The sequence below is a fragment of the Emys orbicularis genome, chromosome 5 (genome assembly GCF_028017835.1).
Source record: "Emys orbicularis isolate rEmyOrb1 chromosome 5, rEmyOrb1.hap1, whole genome shotgun sequence".
Classification (NCBI taxonomy): domain Eukaryota; kingdom Metazoa; phylum Chordata; order Testudines; family Emydidae; genus Emys; species Emys orbicularis.
The window spans coordinates 122,831,380-122,848,981 of NC_088687.1; the positions used below are offsets into that span (position 1 = coordinate 122,831,380).

The window sequence follows — 17,602 nt, forward strand, 5'->3', positions numbered from 1 at the left end:
TCATCCCCTTTCACCACACAAATCATCTTAGTTAGTATTTATTTAATATCAGAGGTTAAATTAGGTTGAGTAAGTATGGCAGCTCTAAAAATAGCAAAAAAAGGTGCTACAAAGAGATTTTTATGTAAGGAAAATATAGTGGGATTCCAATGACGTTTTATTTATAGCCATCTAAAAAGAGAGGCTGCTGGTGCACTAATCTTTCATTACATCCTAATCTAATGACAGAGTTTATTCATATACTTCAGACCAAGAATTTCCTTAAAGGATAGGTTTAATCACTGACTAGCTAAAATACAGACTCTAAATTACTACTGCACCAACCGTATTGTCAGTTAAAGTTACCGTGGTTAATAATCTCAGTGGCCAGTAGAATAGTAAGACAACGTAACACATTAAAACTGGATTAAAAGATGCATCATTTACCTTGCTTTTTTCTTCAGTCTTGGCTGCCTGTCTACAGGCTGGATGCCAAATGGAAGTACCTGAAAATAAAAGCCAGCACTCTGGTGAATTCTGTCCTGTAAAATGCAGCTTTCAGCGTGAAGGGCAGAACACTGATCTCCAGTAATCATAGAAACCGGGGTGAAATCCTGGCCCCACTGAAGTCAGTGCAAGTTTTGCCGTTAACTTCAACAGGGCTAGGATGTCACCCATGGTTTCTAAGTCAAAATATGACAACTTTGGGATACTCAGAAATCATTAAACAGTCTTAGCTGTTTTTTTAATTCTTTGAAAACTCTTTAAGCTATAACAACCCCCTACCCATCAAAACAAACAAAAAACTCTTTATGTCCCTCATTATCCTTGGAATAATGTACATACTTTGGTCTAGATTCTTAGCTGGTGTAAAATGCCATGGTTCTATAGATTTATGCTGATTTACATTAGCTGATAATCTGGCATGCTATCTTAATTGCTCATGAAATTAACATTTATCTTGCATTCCCTACTTATAAGTGGGACATAAGTTAAATACTACCACACTAAATTAATTCAGGGAGATTGTATAAGGCAGTGATACTCAGACCTCAGTGGTTCAGAGGCCAAATTATCAATCAACATTACCCAAAAGAGCCACAGTAGTGTAAATTCATTGTTTCATTTACTATAGTACTATTAATATTTAAACAGTATGATGGGACATATTTAGTTTATATATATATATATATATATATATATATATATATATACATACACACACACACACACACACATATTCTCACAGCAAACAAGTTAATTTAGTGCAAGTTGATAACTTGGACTGATTAATAAAATAATAAAACATCCTGATTGGTTAATAATTAAATCACACAGTGTTTTAATATCATGTGTTGCAAAGAGCTGCAGGAGACACATTAAACAGCCACTTGCAGCTCGCAAGCTGCAGTTTGAGTATCACAGGTATAAGGCAAAGAGAACAGGAAACAAATACAGAATGAAGCAAGCCTAGAAATATAATACATTAAAACCAGAGGGCTATGGTACAGTAGACATTAGAAAAAAACAACACAAAGTAGCCTTACTTTGGAACACATTAGCAATCAAGCTTCAAAGAAGAGCATAGTTCTACCTTGAGAATTTAAATTTAAAAACAATGTTCATGAAGTTAACACAAGATGCTAGACTGTTATGGTCTTTTTCTTTTAGCTAAATAAGTGTGTGGGCTTTCCTCTGAGCAATAACTAAACTAGCAATATAACATATAACATTATCAAACAGAAAAATGGAAAAGCTTCATCTGCAGGGAACAGGAGAATGGACCATTTGAACCAGAGCAATTTGCTTGATATATACAAAAACAACAAATCACCTATACATCATCAAAAGGGTGCAAATGTTTCAATTAAATGTCAGCATGAGTGAGCTTCCTTAAGAAAATAGACTACAGGCCAAATTCAGTATCTCAAATAAGGATAATACGAAGTGCTGCTGTGTTACTTATGAAGAATCCTCTGTTTTATAAACAGTAGCACAATAATAGTAAAAAATATATCTATCTATCTATCTATCTATCTATATATATATATATATATATATGTGCAGAGTCCAAGTCAATGATGTTTCCAAGACAGGACAATCTTGTGTTCCTACGCACCACAGTTGGTCTGGAATATTTCACCTAAATTTGGCTACATTAAATTAATAATTTGGGAACAAGATATCAGGGTTGATTTATATTTATGTTCCAAATACCAATAGGCAGCAATGCTGTTACAATCATGTGACTTTCACAGAGTTTCTGGGCATGAAGATCATTGAAATATTGTTGAGAAAGTATTTTTGTGGTATTCCAGGTTAAGGAAATGGAGCTGGTAAAACTGTTCAGGGCTGTTTCATGAAGGGCGTTTTCAGAGGGAGGGCTGGGTGTCTATGGGGGTGAAAATTACAATTTAAATAAGATAAACATATATGCAACAAAGAGAAAGCGAGGGAGAAAGAGAAAATTAGCACAGAAACTTAAGAGTCAAAAACAAAGAAAAATCTGAAAAGTCAAACATAACGTCAGTATGTTCAGAATTTAGAGGTAAGCAGTATACAAATAACTATACTGAATATATCAGTAACTGCAGAAAATAAGATGAGTCCAAAAGCAAAACTGAATTTTGGGAGTGTTTGAATCAGAACTTAGAACAAAAATTAGCAAACGTCCATCTTGTAATATCTTTATAATGGATTAAACTGAAAACTTGAATCCAGACACAACTGAACTTCTGAGTGTTTGAAATCTAAATTCAAAATTTGTGGCTTGGGATCATCTCCAAGACTCGTTTTAGCATTGATTTGTTATTGGATTTCACAGATTCCTCTTACTGCTGAGCAAACTGGCTTGCCATTAACCAAGGAATCACAACATTCCCTGGCTTCTGTAGTGAGTAGAGTCATGGATCACATTGGCACTCAGTGAACTACTATAATTTGCTCTAAATCAATGTGACAATAGAATAGTGATTTTAAATAACGTAACAGCAAATCTTATGTAGGTAGTGTCTAATTTTCTCTGTTTAAAGAATGAACACAAAGAATGATTTAAGTGTACTACTGATACTTGCAGGTTATAGAACAGAGCTGGGTAAAAAACATTAATCTTAGGTTAGTACATCAACTTGCTAGTTCCCTCTGCCCATTTAGTTTCTCTTTCTGTTTTGCCAAGAAAGAGAGGCTGTGCCCAGATGCTTATGCTAGAGGTGGCTGTCTTATAAATGCAGATATTGTTTTAATAAATACATTAAGGATCAATACTAATAATAACTTGTTTGTTTACTTTGTAGATACATTTCTTCTCCTTCTGTAAACATCTGACTGCATCTGACACATCGTGCACAAGCTGGGTGATAATGTTTTTCTCCGGCCTGTTGGGAAAAAAAAAAAAGGTTATTATGGATAATGCTAACTCTAGACAGCACTGCAGCTTATTCAGTGATTACACCTTCAGATGTCATATTAAGTTTTTGAAGAAAATATTTTATTACATGTTATTTTCTTTCAAATTGTAGATTGCCACCCCATGGCGCCGCGGGCTCTGCGCCGCTGCTGGAAGAGACCGGCACCATGTCCCTGCGGTCCCTGGGTGAGGGAGGGCAGAGGGCTCCGTGCGCTGCCTTCACCTCCAGGCACCGCCCCCCACAGTTCCTATTGGCAGGGAACGGGAAGCTGCGGCCAATGGGAGCTTCAAGGGAGATACCCGCAGGGGAGGGCAGTGCATGGAGCCCTCTGCCCTCCCTCCCCAAGGGGCCACAGGGACATGGTGCCAGATGCTTCTGGGAGCAGTGCGGCGTGGGGCCAGGGCAGGCAGGGAGCCTGTCTTAGCCCCGCTGTGCACCGCTGCCACCCCGGAGCTGCTCCAGGTAAGTGGCGCCGGGCCGGAGCCCGCACTCCGAACCCTTCTTGCACCCCACACCCCAACCCCCTCCCCACTGTTCCCCCATCTGCTCAGTTAATCTCTTCACAAAAAAGCTAACAGAATGTAACAAACCATCAGGAAAGTGATAGATAATAAGATAGAAATTATCATAATTCCACTATATAAATCCATGGTCCATCCACACCTTGAATACTATGTGCAGTTCTGGTCACCCCCATCTCAAAAAAGATATCTTAGAATTGGAAAAGGTACAGAGAATGGCAACAAAATGATTCGGGATATGGAACAGCTTACATATGAGGGGATATTAAAAAGACCGAACTATTCAGTTTAGAAAAGAGATGACCAAAGAAGTATATGATAGAGGTCTATAAAATCATGAGTAGTATAGAAGAAGTGAATAGAGAAATGTTATCACTCTTCATGTAACACAAGAACCAGGGGTCACCCAATGAAATTAATAGTCAGCAGGGTTAAAACAAACAAAAGACAGTACTTCTTCATACAATAAACAATCAACCTGTGGAACTCCATGCCAGGGGATGTTCTGAAGTGTAACTGAGTTCAAAAAAGAACTAGATACGTTTGTGGAGGACAGGTCCATCAATGGCTATTAGTCAAGGTGGTCAGGGATGCAACCTCATGCTCTGAGTGTCCCTAAACCTCTGACAAGAATTATTGTTATAAGCTGGGGACGCATCAGTTGGAAGTAACAGAGGAGGAGAAGGACCTCGGAGTATTGGTTGATCACAGGATGACTATGAGCCGCCAATGTGATATGGCTGTGAAAAAAGCTAATGCGGTCTTGGGATGCATCAGGCGAGGTATTTCCAGTAGAGATAAGGAGGCATTAGTACTGTTATACAAGGCACTGGTGAAACCTCATCTGGAATACTGTGTGCAGTTCTGGTCTCCAATGTTTAAGAAGGATGAATTCAAACTGGAACAGGTACAGAGAAGGGCTACTAGCATGATCCGAGGAATGGAAAACCTGTCTTATGAAAGGAGACTCAAAGAGCTTGGCTTGTTTAGCCTAACCAAAAGAAGGCTGAGGGGAGATATGATTGCTCTCTACAAATATATCAGAGAAATAAATACCAGGGAGGGAGAGGAATTATTTAAGCTCAGTACCAATATGGACACAAGAACAAATGGATATAAACTGGCCATCAGGAAGTTTAGACTTGAAATTAGACAAAGGTTTCTAACCATCAGAGGAGTGAAGTTCTGGAACAGCCTTCCAAGGGGAGTAGTGGGGGCAAAAGACATATCTGGCTTCAAGACTATGCTTGATAAGCTTATGGAGGGGATGGTATAATGACATTGGTCTTTGACTATTAGCGGTAAATATGTCCAATGGCTTGTGATGGGATGTTAGATGGGGTGGGATCTGAGTTACTACAGAGAATTCTTTCCTGGGTGTCTGGCTGGTGAGTCTTGCCCAAATGCTCAGGGTTTAGCTGATGGCCATATTTGGGGTCGGGAAGTAATTTTCCTCCAGGGCAGATTGGCAGAGGCCCTGGGGGTTGGTTGCCTTCCTCTGCAGCGTGGGGGCGTGGGTAACTTGCTGGAAGATTCTCTGCACCTTGAAGTCTTTAAACCATGATTTGAGGACTTCAATGGCTCAGACACAGGTTTGATACTGGAGTGGGTGGGTGAGATTCTGTAGCCTGCGTTGTGCAGGAGGTCAGACTAGATGATCATAATGGTCCCTTCTGACCTTAAAGTCTATGATTCTATGACTGACAGAATCTGGCACTGGACAACAGGGGATGGATCACTCAATTTCCCTCTTCTGTTGATTCCCTCTGAAGCATCTGCACTGGCCACTGTCGGACGACAGGATACCGGGCTAGGCGTCCCATTGGTCTGACCCAGTATGGCCATTCTTATGGTCTTATTTGTATAAAATCTTGGCCTCAGTGAAATGAATGTCAAAACTCCCATTGATTTAAGTGGGGCCAGATTTCACCACCTTTGACCAAATGAACTACTAGCATAAAAAAAGGTGTTGCCATGGACCACATGTAATATTATGCATCAAGTACTTTAGACCTGACTCAGGCAAAACACTACTGGAGTCAAGTATGAGTTCAGAAGAAGTTTTGTCTGAATTAGGAGTGAGTGCACGATTTGGCTCTATGTAAAGTGTTTCATATCCTGTTTCCTTGGAAAAGTGTGGTTAAAAACTAATACAATTAGTGTCAAGTATTGTTACTGTTAAAGTGTTTCTACAGTACTGTACTACAACTCTAAGTTCGTATAGAACTTGGTCTGCAAGTCTTTGTTCTGTGCAGCGATGAACAAACTGTCAGCACCCAGACAATAGTAATTAATCAATGGTAATAATGGCATGCTGTTAGAAATGTAACTGTGACTATGTGGAGGATCTGCCTGATTACTTATGACTGACAAAGTCAAAGGGTTCAGCAAAGGTTTACACCACAAAGCATAATCTTGGTCCAGTAGTTGCTCTCTCACTACTCACTACTGGGGTCTGACTCAAGTTTAAAGAGTCTCTGTTTTTCACTTCGCTAATGTAGGACTTGTTTAACCCATGAAAACCTATTGCCATACAGATGTGTAACACTGGTGCTAAGAAAGAAAACAATCCATTTACTGAATGCTTTGGATCCTTTCAGCGGATATGGGAGAATTACTTCAACACTGATAAGGGAGGTGCTACTGAAATGTTTGGGAGACTTGTGTCTATAGAAGAGAGTTACTATAACTCTGAGGTGCAATAACAGCCCTTAAAAATATGTTTCCTGATGCAAAATGACAATTAAAGCCATAGAATGAATCAGGTGTAAAAGAAGACAATGGCACTGTCAGATGGTAGGCCTTTTTGTTGAACAATGTCATCTGGAGAAAACACTAATATAAGCAGGGTACTGACATTACATGTATCACTTAGCTATTGAACAGACAAAGGTCAATTCTGTCTTTTATTTCATCTGTATTGTATCACAATATCTGATAATAGATGTTGAGCTTTTTTCAGTTCAGATATTTTTATTTCTTTTAATGTTATACTTTTTATAACAAAAAAATAGAACTTTGTATATACACAAATATACAATAATAAATTGGCCGATGGAGGTCACTAAAGCTGCACTAATGAGACCTTCTATTTCTTTTTTAGTGCTCCATCTTGCAAAATGCTGAGTGACTTCTGTAACCCTAGGGACTGACGGCACTCAGCACTTAGTATCAGGCCTTTAGGTCTAATATTGCTTGTTTGTGTCCATAGGTAATAGCATAGATGGACACAGAAATTAAATCAGAAAAACCTAAAGTTGGGATTTAAAGGCAAAAAAAAAAGAGGACCATTTCCCTTGGGAGGTTGGTATTATATGGGCAAATGCTAATGCAGAGCAAAATCTCAGTAAATTTGATTGATTTGGTCTAGCTGATACAATTTAAACCCTGGCTAAAAATATCTGGGGGAATTCAATGACTTTTTTCCCCAAAGAAACTGTTTAAATAAGTTCTGAAATGATAACTTGGCAGCACCATTAAACTAGAATTGACTTCCAAAAAATTAAAAAAAGACAACCTACGTTCATAATTTCAGACCACTTATATGTACAATAACTAAACTCTAACTAGTAGCTCTACAAAGAGACTTCTCTTTTCATCCTAATTATTAGTAGAGTAGAAAATCAGATCCAAAAGATGACAAAGAGCCTGATTCTTTAACACCTGTGTAACTCCATTATACTTTATAGGGTTTCTGATGAAGTCTGTGGGGTTAAGTGAAACCAAAGCTTTTTGTATAATATTATTTTAAAATACTGACGGTGGGTTTTGGCCTTTATTTTGATCAACATTAAATCCCTCATTAGAACACTTTAGCATGGAATATGGTAAATTCCCCTTTACTTGAAGTATTTAAATCAAGACTGAATATCCTTCTAAAAGACAAGCAATAGCTGAGCCTGAAGTTATGGTCTTGATACGGAAATAATAGGTGAAATTCTAAGGCCTGTGTTTGGCAGTCAGAATTAATGATCTCTTCTGGCCTTAAAAGAAAAAAAATCTATGAATACTTTTCAGTAAAGTGTTATAGATTGTTACAACCAATTCTCCTAAATTTTCCACAAAACATTATGAAGAGAAGTTAGATTTGTAGAAAGTATTTATACATTTTATTGTTGAACTGTGTTATGTTAGGACAGAGTACTTTTAGTTAAAAGAGGTAAATGTACAATTTTAACCAACCATTATTCAAGTATGACTTTGCAACTGTACAGCTAATAACCTGCCAATTTGTCTGTACTACCTATGCAGAAAGGATATAGAAAGTCTGCAGAGAAAGGGAAAGTTCTAAACACTCACTGCTCACAGACCACAGTAACAGGCACTTAAATTAAAGCTGGTTGAGAAACAGAAAATGCATTCAACAGATATTTTCACACAACACTGTCTGTTTTTCAGACCAGATTCACCCTTACTCACGTTGAGTAGAATGTTTCTCTCTATGTAGCCCCACCGAAACAGATGGAAATACTCACTGAATAATGTACTAAAGTGGTTGCAGAATAAGTGTCCCAGAATCTGGCCCATCATAATTTGTTCAGCAGATATAAGAATCCTTGCAATCATTTATAGAGATATAGGGCCAGATACTCAGCTGATGTAAGTTGTCATAGCTCCATTTAGTTGGAACGATGACAAGTTACATTAATCAGGAATCTGCCCCATAATGATTCAAATCACTGTGTATTTTTATGACACATCAAAGTGTACTTGCTGGAGTTGGGGTTTATAGTGTAAATCTATTGCCCTATTGATTAGAGAAAAGGGATAACAAAAATGCACCACCAGTTTCTCCAAGAGCAGACTGAGGCAGAGGCAGGGTTACTTCAAAAAGACTTTGCTCAACAGATGCCACATCTTGAACCAAAGCTGGACTACCAGTTCCAGCAGAACCTGGAAATTTTGTGACCTTAAGACGTAAAGTGTGTGTATTATCAGCTTAAGTTGAAAAGATGGCCTTGTCATTTTCCTTTTTTTTGGTTTGTTGCACTGATGTGAGGGAGTCTAATGTGGCAAACAAATTCCTAACCATATGGCTGTTTCTTCATTACAGTTTGGAAGCTTAGTTTGCCAGACTGTATTTTATAAAATGGGCAACATTGTGACAACAAACACACATGCAATGCGCGTAAGTGACAATTTGTTGTTCTTGTGAATCCCTTATTGTTTTTGAGCTTGACCCTCTAATATCCTACTCCAGCAACCTGTACATGCAGGAATAAGTGGGACTAGCATTTATTAAGGGAAAATCCTCCTAGACTGAGGGCAATATGCCATGTAGAATGGCAATGTCTCCCCTCAGCAACGCAGGTTACCATGAGCCCATCTAACCCGTCCTTCATGCTTTACCCTGGCTTCTTATAGAACAGAGAGTCAAGGTCTTGGTTCTTATTTTTGAGTCAGCCAATAGTTGGGGCCCAGGATTCCTAAAAGAGCACCTAAAGAGGAATATGGTCAACAACTCCACTCCTCAGGCACAAAGGAACTGTTCACTGTAAATATAAAAAGTTCAAATGTGCAGTAGGCAGAGCTTTCTCAGGGCTAGTGAAAGGCTGTGGAATTAACTCCAACAGGAATTAAGAACCACCACGAATCTCATCACCTTCTGCTGGAGCACTTTTCTGATTTGCTTTCTTTTGCCAGATTACACCAAGGCCCATAGACCTCACTGAACACTGACAAGTGCATAGCTGGAAACTAGTCTAGCTCACCTGTGTGTTAGCATTTTTAAAACTGATATTAAGTTGGTTAGAATGTGTTTAGATTTGATTAAATGCTTGTAGAATGCTGCATATATTGATCTCACTTATAAACATCTGTATCCCATGGTATAAAGTTATATTGAGTGTTTGCACTGTAAACCTCTGTAACTGTGTAACACACCAAACAGGAAAGCAGCATTAATCAGTGTAAAGTGCTGGTCCTGCACACAAGAAGGCCCACTGAAAACGAATGAGCCATTTTCAGACATCAAAGGACAAAGGCTTAGCTGATTGCCCCTATCCCTGCACCCATGAAGAGGAGATGGGCACCAACTCTTGTCCCATTCGTTTTAAGTCTAAGGGAAGGGAATAAAAATCCTGGTACAGCGATACAGTTCCTGACTAGAAGGAACTATTAACTAAGGTTTGTAACCTGTCCTTTAAATCGGCTTCTGTACCCAATGACTGGAAGTTAGCTAATGTAACGCCAATATTTAAAAAGGGCTCTAGAGGTGATCCCGGCAATTACAGACTGGTAAGTCTAACGTCGGTACTGGGCAAATTAGTCGAAACAATAGTTAAGAATAAAATTGTCAGACACATAGAAAAACAAACTGTTGAGCAATAGTCAACATGGTTTCTGTAAAGGGAAATCGTGTCTTACTAATCTATTAGAGTTCTTTGAAGGGGTCAACAAACATGTGGACAAGGGGGATCCAGTGGACATAGTGTACTTAGATTTCCAGAAAGCCTTTGACAAGGTCCCTCACCAAAGGCTCTTAAGTAAAGTAAGTTGTCATGGGATAAAAGGGAAGGTCCTTTCACAGATTGAGAACTGGTTAAAAGACCGGGAACAAAGGGTAGGAATTAATGGTAAATTCTCAGAATGGAGAGGGGTAACTAGTGGTGTTCCCCAAGGGTCTGTCCTCGGACCAGTACTATTCAACTTATTTATAAATGATCTGGAGAAAGGGGTAAACAGTGAGGTGGCAAAGTTTGCAGATGATACTAAACTACTCAAGATAGTTAAGACCAAAGCAGACTGTGATGAACTTCAAAAAGATCTCACAAAACTAAGTGATTGGGCAACAAAATGGCAAATGAAATTTAATGTGGATAAATGTAAAGTAATGCACATTGGAAAAAATAACCCCAACTATACATACAATATGATGGGGGCTAATTTAGCTACAAGTCAGGAAAATGATCTTGGAGTCATCGTGGATAGTTCTCTGAAGATGTCCGCGCAGTGTGCAGAGGCGGTCAAAAAAGCAAACAGGATGTTAGGGATCATTAAAAAGGGGATAGAGAATAAGCCTGAGAATATATTATTGCCCTTATATAAATCGATGGTACACCCACATCTCGAATACTGCGTACAGATGTGGTCTCATCTAAAAAAAGATATATTGGCACTAGAAAACATTCAGAAAAGGGCAACTAAAATGATTAGGGGTTTGGAATGGGTCCCATATGAGGAGAGATTAAAGAGGCTAGGACTCTTCAGCTTGGAAAAGAGGAGACTAAGGGGGGATAAGATAGAGGTATATAAAATCATGAGTGATGTGGAGAAAGTGGACAAGGAAAAGTTATTTACTTATTCCCATAATACGAGAACTAGGGGTCACCAAATGAAATTAATAGGCAGCAGGTTTAAAACAAATACAAGGAAGTTCTTCTTCACGCAGCGCACAGTCAACTTGTGGAACTCCTTACCTGAGGAGGTTGTGAAGGCTAGGACTATAACAGCGTTTAAAAGAGAACTGGATAAATTCATGGTGGTTAAGTCCATTAATGGCTATTAGCCAGGATGGGTAAGGAATGGTGTCCCTAGCCTCTGTTTGTCAGAGGATGGAGATGGATGGCAGGAGAGAGATCACTTGATCATTGCCTGTTGGTCCACTCCCTCTGGGGCACCTGGGATTGGCCACTGTCGGTAGACAGGATACTGGGCTAGATGGACCTTTGGTCTGACCCGGTACGGCTGTTCTTATGTTATGTTCTTATGTTCTTATGAACTGCATCACTATGGTGCTTGGAATTTGGAGAGGGCAATATTTCTTAGCATAAGCAAGGGCTCCCCAAGCTGCTTAGCTTGGGCTTGCTCTAAAGGAAACAGAAAGCTTGCATATCACAGCAGTTTCTATTCCTTTTGGAATCTAAGACTGTAACTCATTTGTGTGTCTGTTGACCGGCTTTAACCTTGTAAATGACTCATTTTTTCTTAGTTAATAAATCTTTAGTTAGTTTATTATAGGATTGGCTACAAGCATTGTCTTTGGTGTGAGGTCTAAGTGTAACTGACCTGTGGTATGTAACTGGTCCTTGGGGACTGGCAGCAACTTGAATATTTTTGTGATTTTTGTGTAAGGGACAATCTATCACAAAGACAAGCTTGCCTGGGTGGCAAGATAGATCGGAGTACCCTAGGGGACTGTCTGTGACTCCATGGTTAGGCTGCTATAGTGCTAGAGGAGTTCACACTTGTTACTTGCTTGGTGAAATCTAAGTATAGAACTGGCAACCAATTTGGGGTTTGTGCCCTGCTTCTTGACAGTCTGCCTGAGGCTGGCACTCATGCTTGTGAGCTACTCCAGACAGCTCAACACATATAATTTATAAAAAAAACAAAGCAACAAAATCTCTACCCTACTCATACAAATTCTCCCTTGGGGAGTAGCCGAGAGACATAATTAATCAGATATGAAAACTGTTAATTACGTCACTTAATGCACTACTTGAAGGCAATGATGAAGGTGGTACAACAAACTGTGCAGAATACAGACTAGAAAGGAATAGCATAGAATAGAATAAATACAGTGGCAGATGTAATTCCATGTTGACATATGCAAAATGCATATTGGAAAGAGTAATTTGAATTACTCATCAGTGGGTTCTAAATTAACAGTCGCCACTCAGGAGAAAGACCTGGGTATCGTTATGGATGTCTCAGTGAAAACGCCTGCTAAATAGGCAGTAGCAGATGGACAAAGTGTAAGGATGTATAAAGGATAGGACAGAAGATAATAGTGGAGCTAGTATAATGACATTATATGAATCACTGGCATGCCCTCCCCATATCTATAACTCCGATTGAAGTCAATTCCTATGGCAGTGGAGCACGCACCACACCTCACAGGATTAGGCCCTAAATCAGGGGAAGAATTTTGCCCACGGTGTTGTGTCGCAGGGCGACTGGCCCTTTAAGGGGAATAGGACTCAAGTCTGCCTGCTGCTGCCTTTTGAAGACCCTCCTGGGCATAACTGAGTGTCCCAGGTGGCCACTTAATGGTTAATTGGTCAATGAGCACCTGGATCTAATAAAAGGTTACCTGAGCTTAGTTAGGGAAGTCATTCTCAAGGGAACAGGGAGCTCCAGAGGAGTGGAGCTCCCAGAAGAGGTGATCAGAAGAGCTCATCAGATCAGGGGGCCTAGAAGGTGTGCTCCTGGAGAAAGGGAACTCTCCAGGGAGCCAACGCAAGCAGGGAGTCCAGGAGGTGCTCCTGGAAGTAGGAGAGTCCTAAAGAGAGAGCTTCAGAAGGCAGGCGTACAGGGAGGGCTACTCTCAGCAAAAGGTTCTCCTAAACTATGCCAGGAAATGCAGCCTCCCCGGAAGCGACTCCCAAGGAGAGCTGCTTCTGGAAAGAAGGGGCTGATGTAAAGATGAGCAGTCCCAGAGAGAAAGTTCTCCCAGGGAGGGACAGGAGCACCTGAGGAGATGGAACTGGGTGTGGGACCTCCCCCCACTGCCTTATGCTGCTCCTGCCCTCTGCCTTGGAGCTGCTCCTGGGAGCCTCCTGCTTGCTGTGCAGAGTGGAGGGGGAGGTAGAGGGGTGCTGATGTCAGGGTTTTCCCCTCCCCCAGCCCCTGTACTCCATCTCCACAGAGCAGGGTGTGGGGGAGACAGGACAGGGCTCAGGACGGAGGGAGCTTGCTGGCAGCTGCTGCTGTGTCTGAACTTGCTGATCTACTTAAAAGGGCAGTGTACTTAAAGTCAGGTCAGCATACTTAAAGAGGCAACGCGCGTCTCTGTCATATACACACACACACACACACACAGTGTGTGTCTCTGTCACACACACATACTGTCTTTCACACTCACCTCCCAACACACACGTGTATTGTTGTTGTTGTTACTTCTTTCAAAGTGTGTTATTTTAGTTTTTTGACTGATCTATGCATTTCATAATTTTTATTTCTCTCTTACGCTTAAATTTAATTCTTTGAGTAGTGAGTTCTAAAATGCCTAAACTGTCCTGGCTGGAGTAATTATCCCTATGGTAACTTTTAAAAAAAAAATATTGGTTTCTATTGGTGGTGCACATCTGCACATTACCTCGATATGGTGCACATAACAAAATTCACTTTGCACGTGGATGGAAAAAATTAGAGGGAACACTGACTATAACTACTAACAATATAGGTATGACTAATGAGGGCTGAAACCTTTTTTCTGCTGAGAGCAACAAGCTCATAGAAATGAGAAGAGAATTCAGGTTGATTCAATGATTCCATTACACTGTTGCATGTTTTACATTTCAGCTGACATAATACAAATGTAGGTAGCTGTAGCAGAGTACCAGTAGTGCTGAATCTTATCTGTTCAGGTAGGTTCACAGTCCATCGTCTTTGCTAATGCAAGACTCCTATTGATGTTTTGTCTGCTTTAGGAAGGATTACAGGAGTTAGTCCGCAGTAATTGAATTTTGACATATGAAATATTGAGGCAGCTGGGCTCCTCTGGAACAATGCAGATAACAAAGCCCATCAAAGCTGAGGACAAAATGATCTAGGTAGAAGGCATCCAGCTATGGAATGAACATCTAGAGAAGAATCAGGCAAACCCAGAGCCAGAACACCTTCAAGAAACACTGCAAAACCTTCATCTTCCAAAAGGCCTTTCCACTACAGCAAGAATGGTGCTCCAATATTGGCACTCCTTTCTACACAAGACCTTCCCTTCCTAAAAACATCTGAAAACAAATCAACCAACCAGTTAAAAATCCTAACCGAAGCAGAGTTTCCATCTTGAGAAGAGCCAGAGACTCCATAAAGTCCACTAACGACTTCCTACTGCTATTTTATGTGGAAGGCGTTCAAACACTATGATGATGGGTGGCAGTATAAAACCTAAAATAGATTCTGGGTTTCCTCTTTTTTCTTGGGTTTGTCTCCTTCTTTTAATAGTTCAGACGAAAATGAAACTCATCTTTTCATCTGAAAATTTATTCTTCTCCAGTTTCTTTTGGTTACACAATGCTTATAGACAGAATGCTGTTCAGGTTTAAAATTCAGAACGTGTGGCTGATACCAAGTTGGGAGGGGTCGCAAGCACTTTGGAGGACAGGATTAGAATTCAAAACAACCTTGACAAATTGGAGAACTGGTCTGAAATCAACAAGAAGAATTAAATAAAAAATCAGATGCATGTCTACAAAATGGGGAATAACTGGCTAATTAGATGTTAGTACTGCAGAAAAGGATCAGGGGGTTATAGTGTACCACAAATTGAACGAGTCAACAATGTGATGCAGCTGCGAAAAAGGCTAATATTCTGGGATGTATTAACAGGAGTGTTGTATGTAAGCCATGGGAGGTAACAGTCCCACTCTACTTGGCTTCAGCTGGAGTACTGTGTCCAGTTCTGGGCCCCACACTTTAAGCAGGATGTGGACAAACTGGAGAGTCCAGAGGAGAGCAATAAAAATAAGAAAAGGTTTAGAAAATCTGACCTATGAGGAAAGGTTAAAGAAACTGGGCATGTTTAGTCTTGAGAAAAGAACAGTGGTGGGGCGGGAGAAACCTCACAACAATCTTCAAATACGTTAAAGGCTGTTACAAGAAAGATGGTGATTAACTGTTTTCCACATCCATTGAAGGAAGGACAAGTAGTAATGGGCTTAATCTGCAGCAAGGGAGGTTTAGGTTAGATATTAGGAAAAACTTTCTAACTATGAAAGTAGTTAAGCTCGGAAATAGGCTTCCAAGGGAGGTTGTGGAATCCCCATTATTGGAGGTTTTAAGAACAGGCTGGACCAATACATGTAAGAGATGGTCTTGATTTTCCTTGTCCTGCATCAATGTAAGGGGTTGGACTTGACTTCTCAAGGTCCCTTCCCACCATACAGTCCTATAATTCTATGAACTATTTATTTTGTACAGTAGACAATAAATCAGAGGAGGAAAAATCTGTGAAAGAGTAGATACCAGGAGAAATATGTGGAGGAGAAATTCTTACTAACTGTTCTATAGCCTCAGTGACCCAATTCACCATTGTGTCACTCCAATTTTATGCCAGTGCAACTGAACTGATTTCAGCGGAGTTACACCAGTGTCAAAGTGGAGTAACACAGTGCTGAATCTGACTCTCCCCCTCTCCCTTTCTTCACTGGAGTCATCTGTCAACCCACACTAAGCCAAGAATCTGTCATTTATAATGTTCTACATGCGCACCTGCAGCACTACTTCAGCGAGCTCACATGTACAATTATTTCATTTTGTATGAGCTCTGGCTCATCCCCATGTGCTTTGCAAAGCTCTGAGTTTTCCCACCCACGGTGGATACATCTGAATCATACTTACTGCCTCCCACAGTTTCTTTATTCTTTCAGGTATAAAGTGCAGAGCCAGATGTACAAATGGGGAGATTTATCTTTTAAAGAAAGTAGCTCATTGTGTACCAGCCACTGAAAGAAACGGTTAAAGGAATAATTTAAAAGAAAATAGTATAAATATAATTCAGATTTTAATTTGTGACCTCTAGGGCCAAGTTTTGACTCGCAGGGCCAAATTTAGCCTGGGTGGAGGCAGGTGTAACTTGGATGAAGTCAATTGTGCTCTGTCCGCTTATATCACAGCAGAATTTGGCCCATATTCCTATTTATTAAAATAGTCTATGGATATAGTTATTGGTTTTGTCACTTGGTTGCATATATTTCACAATAAATGACCTACACCTTTTGTCTCTTTCTCCCACTCTTGGTTTTGCATCTTTTTCATGCCACCCATTATGCTTGGAATAGACTTCTGCTTCCCATTTGCTAACTAATCTCCCTCACCTCTTCCAAATCCACCCTTATATTCCATGGGCCTGATTCTCTCCTAGTGCAAATTGCCTCAGCTCCATTGACGTCAATGAAGCGGAGGCTTTGGCCCCAGGGATGTTGTGCAGCTTTTCTTAAAATCCTCTTGGGGGTCAATATGAGCTGCAGCAAGTTAGAGTTGCTGGCGTCTCTAACTTTTGCCACACCCAGGATGGAAAGAGGCATAAAGGTGGCAGAGCGTCACTTTTTCTTCTTCACCTCAGCTGTGCCAAGCTCTGCTCCAGTGCAGTTGAGGATCTAGCCTATTAATTTTGGGCAGGCAGAGTGAAATTACTGAAGCAGGAAATAATATTGAACAGTACTGGAGAGGCTGCATGGACCACTGGATTGGAGGCTAGAATGGGAGTCAGCAGGCCTGAAGTACTATTTCCAGCTGCTAGGTCTGGGTACATCTACACTACAAAAAAATCAAACAAAAACGAACAAAACCCTACACCACCAAACCAAAAATAAAAACAAAAAAAAAACCCCAAACCAAAAAACTCCCCCCCAGAACCACGTCAGCCAGCCTCAGAGCCTGGGTCAACTGACAGCAGCTTGCAGGGCTCATGCTACGTGGCTAAAAACTGCAATGTAGACCTTCCTGCCTGAGCTGGAGCCTAGCCTCTGAGACCCTCATCCCACACCATGGCTCCATAGCGCGAGCCCAGGCTCTGAGACTCACTGCTGCAGGGCTGGTTATTTTGGTTTTCATTTGCAATTTAGACATGCCCACATTCACTTATCCGCTATTCTTTCTGTGCCTCTGTTATCCTTCACACCCTTTATTTGTCTTGTCGACCAGCGGTTCTCAAACTGTGGGTTGGGACCCCGAAGTGGGTCACGACCCCATTTTAATGGAGTCGCCAGGGCTCACTTAGACTTGCTGGGCATAGGGCCAAAGCTGGAG

The 17,602-nt window shown here is 40.6% G+C and overlaps 1 protein-coding gene across 1 annotated transcript in view; it reads right to left on the reverse strand.

Annotated features, from left to right (window-relative positions):
• ABLIM2 (actin binding LIM protein family member 2) overlaps window positions 1-17,602 on the reverse strand; it is a 156,072-nt gene that overhangs the window by 81,330 nt on the left and 57,140 nt on the right. Inside the window, exons 6-7 of the mRNA XM_065405740.1 lie at window positions 3,266-3,353; window positions 427-485 (exon numbers count right to left, since the gene is read on the reverse strand). Coding sequence (XP_065261812.1) covers window positions 427-485; window positions 3,266-3,353 — 147 coding nt within the window. The remainder of the gene's footprint in view (window positions 1-426; window positions 486-3,265; window positions 3,354-17,602) is intronic.